Source organism: Aegilops tauschii, chromosome 2 (assembly GCF_002575655.3).
Source record: "Aegilops tauschii subsp. strangulata cultivar AL8/78 chromosome 2, Aet v6.0, whole genome shotgun sequence".
In the NCBI taxonomy this organism is placed as follows: Eukaryota; Viridiplantae; Streptophyta; class Magnoliopsida; order Poales; family Poaceae; genus Aegilops; species Aegilops tauschii.
Window position 1 is genome coordinate 34,705,544 of NC_053036.3, and position 8,337 is coordinate 34,713,880.

The following is an 8,337-nucleotide window of genomic DNA, read 5'->3' on the forward strand; positions in this document are numbered from 1 at the left end:
CGCCCGTGCGACCCCTGAAAAGTGGGAAAGGAAACCAAAATCACGGCTCCACCGAATATACTGAGGCCACTTTCTCCCCGGCAGCCGCCCGCCCCGCGTGACGGTGCGACCCCGCGACCCCGAGCCGCGATCCCACGCGCCCGCACGCCGCACCATGGCCGCGTGGCGCCTCCGCGGCGCCGGCACGGCCCTGGCCGCCACCTCCGCGCTGGCCGCGGCCGCGGCCGCCTGGCCGTCGCCGGCGTCCGCCTCGGACCCGTCCCCCGCGGCCCTCGAGTCCGCGCGGCAGCTCGTGTCGCGGGCCGGCTCGGGGGGCGGCCCGCCCCCGCGCGCCGCGCAGCAGGCGGCGCTGGCCGGGTCCACGGCCGCGGAGCCGCTCGACGTGCTGGTGGTCGGCGGCGGTGCCACCGGCTGCGGCGTCGCGCTCGACGCCGCCACCCGCGGCCTCCGCGTCGGCCTCGTCGAGCGCGAGGACTTCTCCTCCGGCACCTCCTCCCGATCCACCAAGCTCATCCACGGCGGTGCGTGCTCTCCCCCCCAACCCTAGGGCCCCTCCGGAGATTCATCCCCCCTTTTGCGCGTAGATCCTCCTCGTTTGCAGTTTTAATTTAGCCCTCCTGCATTCCGTCCTCACGGAGCGTTAACGCTGAATCTTCTCGAGAAGTCCTTGGCCGACTAGATTTGGTGGTCCAGGCCAGTGGTCACTCCCATCTTATTAAGCTAGTGAGACTGATTCAATGGGAACGAGAGTGTGGGTCAGGGCTTGACGATTTTATATACTGGCAGTGACCAGTTTCTTAATTATCCCCTTCCGCCTACTGGGATAATGAAATGCTACATTTGTTGTTACTAGCACCGTAAATTTGGTGGTCACTCGTATGAAATTTCAGCTGTACCAATTCCGTGCTTTGTGCACTGTGATTGATTCTAAAGAAAGTATACTTCTTAAACCAGGCTTTTTTTGAAGTACGTTTTTGTTGTTGTTTAGTATGGCGAAGTTGTCTTTCTTCTCCTTAGACATGCATTCATGTTTATGCAACATTGATAAGTATCTATTTTTAAATCTTTGAATGTGTCCATATTAAATCTGTGAACTCGAGCATAAATGGGTCCATAGGCCATAGCATGATTTAGTGATTAGTACAGGCATGCAATTTTCCATTGTTCATCATTTTTTTTGCATTGAATTCATTTGTACAGGTGTGCGTTACTTGGAGAAGGCAGTGTTCAATCTTGATTATGGGCAGCTTAAACTGGTTTTTCATGCTCTTAAGGAGCGCAAGCAAGTTATTGAGAATGCTCCCCATTTATGTCATGCTTTGCCATGCATGACTCCTTGTTTTAACTGGTTTGAGGTTGTATACTACTGGTTTGGTTTGAAGTTCTATGATATTGTCGCTGGCAAAAGGCTGCTACATTTATCACGGTATTATTCTGTAGAAGAATCAGTTGCACTTTTCCCGACCCTTGCAAGGAATGATGGTGACCGTAGCCTACGAGGAACCGTGGTTTACTATGATGGTCAAATGAACGACTCTCGTTTGAATGTGGGGTTGGCATGCACATCTGCAGTTGTTGGTGCAGCTGTTCTGAATTATGCTGAAGTGGTCTCCCTCATTAAGGATGAATCAGGAGAGAGGGTCATTGGTGCACGCATCCGTGACACGCTATCAGGTAGAATAAAGTATGTCTTTTCTCTTTGCACTATATTAAGGATATAATCACTTTAAAGTATGACTCGGGTTATCTTATTTTATTGTCTGGTGCGTCTTCTCATTAAACATGGATTTACTGGTGGACTTTTTCTAGTTTCAAGTGCATCTAGATATCTTAAGCATGTAGACCATGAGAATGTGAATACATTTTAATTATCAAATGATGTACTCCCTCCATAAGGAAATATAAGAGCGTTTAGATCACTAAAGTAGTGATCTAAACGCTCTTACATTTCTTTACGGAGGGAGTAGTAGTTTCTAGTCTCAACGCTCAAATAGTGGTAGTTGCACTGATAGAACCTTCTTGTGCTCTACCGTAAAACTGTAGTTAACTTGTGGTATACAAGTCAACAAGTAATCTGTTAAGCCTGTATAAGGGAAACAGCATACTGTGCTATTGGATTATATCTTTGTATTTTTTACTTGACAGTACTTTCTGTAATGTGGCATTATCATCTGGGATTTTTGTGCTCATCTAGATAGGTTTGCAGTCATCTTACGTAGTTACTTAACTACTGGCTTTGTTTGTCAGGCAAGGAATTCGATGCATTTGCAAAGGTGGTTGTTAATGCATCAGGAGCATTCTGTGATTCTGTAAGGAAGATGGCTAACAATGACGTAGTACCCATGATCGCTCCGAGCAGTGGGGTGCACATTGTACTTCCTGATTATTATTCACCTGAAGGGATGGGTTTAATTGTCCCCAAGACCAAAGATGGTAGAGTTGTATTCATGCTGCCATGGTTGGGAAGGACGGTTGCTGGGACAACTGATTCTAGTACAGCAATAACAATGCTTCCTGAACCACATGAAGATGAAATACAGTTCATATTGGATGCAATATGTGATTATCTTAATGTTCAGGTTCGTGTACTAGCATAGGTGTAACCTTTATTAAAAGTTGTTTTTCCATCACTCGAAGCTCCACTTTACGCCTGCTGGGTTCTATGCTTGAGTATGCGGGTGACATGCTCATGCTAGACCTTATACATGATAATCAATCTAGAGTCTGCTCCCTTTGTTAGAAACTTAGAATGCACTGGTTAACTCTGGAATGTTATATATTTCTTGAGGAAAAGTTAATTTGTCAATTCACGAGCTATGAAAAACTGCACAGGTCTAGGGTTCTGTGGCGCATTCAAAGTTCTATATCTATCTTCCAGCAATAAAACGATTCATTTAAGCAATGCCTACCCAATTTTCAGTACTGAAATCATGCATTGCTAAAACTCAATAAATTCCAAAGTGTTTGTAATTGGGTTATTTCGCTCTGCACTACTTCGATCATTGATTCATTGCTATGCATTCACGATTTTCTTTTGTATTGTAATACTCCCTCTGTATCGAAATAAGACCTTTTTTGATACACCCTTTGTAACAAAAAGCGTCTTATATTTTGATACAGAGGGAGTACTAGCCATGTGCCTACCATTAGTCCTTTTTGTATATTTGTTTTTGTTGTATTTTCATATTTTTCATTGTGTGGAATTTCCAACCAAGTAAGAGAGAAGGGGATATAATTTCATTGTCATATTAGGTGAGGCGTTCGGATGTTCTTTCTGCATGGAGTGGTATTCGCCCATTGGCCATGGATCCATCAGCAAAGAACACGGAAAGTATTTCTAGAGATCATGTTGTATTTGAAGACTACCCAGGGCTAATAACAATCACAGGTGGAAAATGGACAACGTATAGAAGGTAAAGGATTCCACGGTAGCTAATTTTGCTCTGTGTACACATGATAAATTAAATTAAGCTTGTTTGGCTCACTCAAGTTTTTGCCTGGTTTACTATAATTCATATGTTGATAGTTGTTTATCCCGTGCAATGCATATCATGATGATGATGTATGTAGTACATTGGTTTAATCATTATTGTGAGAAATTAATTGGACCATCATTTATTGCATTAGTAGTTCATGTATTTTTAGTCGGGGCTCGGGACTTAATGCATTGGTTGTCTGCTAATACTAGGATGGGATGGTAGGCTATATGGGTGCACTAGCATGCATGTACAGCATATGTTTTGGTTCCTCTGCTGTATTCTAAATTTCTAATGAGCTTGTTTATTCAGCATGGCTGAAGATGCTGTTAATGCAGCAATACGGTCAGGGAATTTGAAGCCAGCAAATGGCTGTGTGACTGATCATTTGCATATAGTTGGGGCATATGGATGGGATCCTGCTTCTTTTACTGTGCTTGCTCAGAATTATAAGCGAATGAAGAAGACATATGGTGGCAAAGTTATTCCAGGCGCAATGGACAGTGCTGTATCAAAACATCTGTCACATGCATATGGAACTTTGGCTGAAAGAGTGGCTGCAATTGCCCAGGTTTGTGATCCCTCGACTATAGCAACTTACATACGCAATCTATGGTTTAGCAAGAAGGAAAGAGAAGTTCGATTTTGCCTTTTCTAATTCAAGCCTCAAAGATGAGCACCTACTGGGAAGTAATTTTTTTTACTTCAAATTAGATTATTCAGGAACATAAGCTAAATATAATAATGCACAATATGGCTATCTGTTTGGTTTTTTCCTATGTTGACCATTGCATCACGCAGATGCATGAGATATCTGCACACCATTACCACATTAAAAATTTACAAAGTCGAATATTCATTGAAGCATAGTGAGGTCTCAGCTTATGAACTGGTTAACGTCTTGTAGTTGGCATCAATCTGGTAGGATGTCACACTGACATGAGGCCCAGTTCAGTGAGTAATGAATGTTCAAGGAAGAAGATGTGAAGGAGAAATTTCGTCTCAGTTTTTGATTTTTAATCACCAGACATTTAAAGACCCGCTCCCACAACGCCCTAGCTGACACACCATTTTATACACACACACACTTGATGCTCTCCAACTCGTTGGTTCCCTGAGCAGCCATGCAATTCTTTGCATGCAATGAATGTGCTGTATCTTCCTCTGCTTCTTCACTTTTTTCTTCCATGGACAGCAGAAGGATGACAATGAGATGTTAAAATAGTTGATTTGCTTATGTGTTCTTTGGAAAATGCACTTAGTCTTTCCCTTAAATAAATAGTGAATGCATCATAGTTGACGAGGCTTAATTTGAATGTTCAGGATTAATGATGGCAAATAAATTTCTGTTTTGACTCTAAATTTCTGAACTAGTTCAGTATTTCCATTGAAATTGTACTGATAACCTATAATTGTTAATGCTATTTGATTTGTTTGTATCAGTGCATCTCTTACACTTCTAAAGACACTTCCCCTTGTTTTATATGAAATTTTATTTTTTGATTTTGTACATATTACACTTGGTTCTCTTTCATATGAGCTGCCCATGTGCACATTTCTTGTGCTGATTATTGACTATCTGGGATTGCATAGCTAGCCTCAATGGATATCACCTATTCAGCATGAATGAATATATAGTTGCGGTCTTCAACTATGCAATGTAACTTTGCGGAATCAGCAATAGTGCACTCATGCTCTCATACAGCTCAATAGCCCATCATACGAGTGTATACACAATTCATCATAATGCAACTGCAACCCAGGCTTGTTTTATTCTACCATAAATCTGTGGTTACCATACCAAATCCTCATTATCTGTTAATGGCTTCATTTTCTAGAATGAAGGCTTGGGAAAGCGACTTGCTCACGGATACCCATTCTTAGAAGCTGAGGTAGCATATTGTGCTCGCCACGAGTACTGCGAGTCTGCGGTTGACTTTGTTGCAAGGAGATGTCGGCTTGCCTTTCTTGACACAGATGCTGCAGGGAGGGCATTACCCCGGATCATTGAGATCTTAGCTTCGGAGCACAAGTGGGACAAGGCAAGGCGGAAACTTGAACAGCAGAAGGGTATAGAATTCTTGGAAACCTTCAAGTCATCGAAGAATGCACAGTTTAGAGATGGGAAACATAACGGTGAGTTTCTTTTTAACACGTTCCCCTTTCATACATCCGATTGAGCTTGAAATTTGATGTTTGTTTCTTTGTAGGGCAATGACTGAAAACATAACTACTGTGAATAAGCGTGGGGTTGTACAATTGCGCAAACCAGTTATGTGATTGAACTTCAAGAAAGCAGGCTCCAGTACAGAAATTATTCGATGAATGTGTTCTGGTTCCTGATTATCCTTTTGTTTTCCCTGTCTGCCCTGTGGTTACGTGCCAGATTTGTAGTGAAATAAGATCATCACCATGTCATAGTTGGATATATATGGGAAATTAGCTGGGCTAAATAAGGTGGATTGGGGTCTCTGGAAAACCGGCATGGAAACCATGTTTAATCATCTTATTTCTTCGCCTTTTCGGAACTGTTTTCATTTTAATTTTGTTAACCAGATTTTCGGCCATCTTATGCAACTTCTTTCTCTAATCAAGAAATGCCTAACCTTGAAATTCCTTATTGACCTTCGATATGCTGGCAATCTTCAAATTATTTTTATATGTTTTCATTGAACAAAACATGTTAGCGGCTTGAAGTCTTTTTTTCGTCTGAATTTGATGGGTGGATACAAGACCTGATGTTCCTCATTTCAAGATTTCTGATAATTTGAGGACTTACTGATTCTACTTTTCAGTAAAAAAAAATCGTATTTTATCTATTGTGCCACACAAAATAAATACTCTCTGAAAAGAGTTCCCAAGCAGGCCATAATGGAGGATTGCCCTCGGGTACGAAAAGTACCAATAAACCTATTGGGCTGCGGATTTTGGACGTACATTTTGGTCTAGCCTAGGTATTTTTAATCGCCATTACAGTTCTTCCTAAGTGGATGGACCATAGTCTTTGGCGTTCCTGGCATTTTGTTACGAGCTGGTATTGACTTTGTGATTTTGCCTGCTAATTGTTTTAGCGTCCTCTTTCATTTTCTTACTTTTACAATTATAGTTACCGTGATCCAAAAGTACCCGTTCTTTGACATGAAGAACTACTCCCTCCGTCCAAGATGCTTTTTTGATACTAATGTAGTATCAAAAAAACGTCTTACATTATGGGACGGGGGAGTACATTTTATTTCCAGAAGCTCAATATATATTACTCCCTCTATTAGAAATATAAGAAATATAAGATGTTTTAGAGCAACTCCAATGGGGTGACCCATTTTATCCGCCCGCGTCCGTTTGGGTCGGCGCGGATAAAAGTGGCGGCCCAACGCGCCTAACCAAAAGGACGCCCGTCCGTTTTTCGTCCGCGGGCGACCCATTCCTGGCCCAATTTTGAGCCGGATTTGCGTCGGCGCGGACACGAGACGGACGCGCGCGCGCCTACTCCTCCCCCGGGCCCGCCTGTCGGTCAGAGCCACCGCCATTCCCCCGCCCCCCCCCCCCCAAAACACTCCCGCGCGCGCTCCCGCCCCAACCAGCCATGGACGACGCCATCGACCTCGACGCCGCCGGCGGCTTCGCCTCCCTCGCCTCGTCCGGCGCCGCCGCGACCAAGCTGAAGAAGCCTCGTGCCCCACGCAAGACCGCCGCCGCGACCAAGCCGAAGAAACCGCTGACGCCCGAACAACGGGCAAGGGAGTCGGCCAAGAGGAAGGACCGGAGGCACGCCGCAGACGCGAGGGATGAGGCCGCCGCGCAGGCCGCCGCCGTCGCCGCCGCGCAGCAGGAGTTCACCAATGCCCGCGTCGCGGCCGCAACGAGGGAGGTGCTCTACATGCTAGGGGTAAACCCTAGCCAGCACAACCTCGTCCATGCCGCCGTCGCCCCGGCCAGCACCGGCTCGTCGGCGTTTCCTCGGATGGTGCTGCCCGACTCACCCCGCGCGTCGGTTTGCAACCCGATCCCCGGCTTCCACGTCTACCCGCAGGCCTCCCGCCTCTCCGGGGAGTGCTCGCCCGACGTGAGCGTGGTCGCGCCTTCCACGCCCGCGCCCGCGCCCATCGACCTCAACGCCACCCCAGTGGTCGGTGGCTCGTCATCCGGCGGCTCGAGGAAACGCGCGCGGCAGACACCGGCCGGCGGGCTCCCAGACGCCCGTAAGAGCATCTCCAATAGACGGTCTAAATGTAACAATACCTAACTTTTGGACCGTCTGGGGCAAAAAACGCTGCTCCAACAGACGGTCCATATGTAAAAAAAATTGGACCGCGGCCTCCTCGTGATGTAAAATACAACACCTCGCGGTGCAAAATTACATCACGAGATGCATCTGGTCCAAATTCGGCGACTGCCCGCCAACGCCCAACCGCCACTTCATTTCATTTCACAGCCGCGCTTGTCCGCCCGCCCGAACACCAGTCGGCCGGAATCCGCCACCGCCACCGCCCAAATCCCCGCCGCCGTCGCTGCCACCGCCCCAAATCGCCGCGCCGCCCTCCGCCGGCCTCGCCCCCGTCGCCTCCCTCGCCGGAAGCCGTCTCGCAGCCGCCCGGGCGCCGCCGAATCGGGAGGCAATCGCGGTGGGATTCGGCGCCTCCGGCGGTCTGGCTGCCCATGTAGGCCTTCGTCGGGTCCTTAGGCCTCCGCCCGCCTCCGCCGCCCGCCGCTGCTCGCTGGCCCGCCCCGTTGCCACCGCTGACCGGCCCCGCCGCCGCCCCGTTGAAGGGGGAAAATAGGGGGATTGGGAGAGGAGCTCATCACGGGGAGGATGGCGCGCTCGGGGAGGTCGGGGAGAGCTTGATGGCGACGGATTTGACGA

The 8,337-nt window shown here is 47.0% G+C and overlaps 1 protein-coding gene across 1 annotated transcript; it reads left to right on the plus strand.

Annotated features, from left to right (window-relative positions):
• Positions 1–44: 44 nt before the first annotated feature.
• On the plus strand, positions 45–6,096 carry LOC109767917 (glycerol-3-phosphate dehydrogenase SDP6, mitochondrial). The gene is made up of 7 exons (XM_020326660.4): positions 45–521; positions 1,201–1,674; positions 2,248–2,579; positions 3,253–3,413; positions 3,789–4,047; positions 5,315–5,612; positions 5,687–6,096. The coding sequence occupies exons 1-7, from the start codon at positions 155–157 to the stop codon at positions 5,692–5,694; spliced, it is 1,899 nt and encodes a 632-aa protein (XP_020182249.1). The 5' UTR covers positions 45–154; the 3' UTR covers positions 5,695–6,096.
• Positions 6,097–8,337: the final 2,241 nt, after the last annotated feature.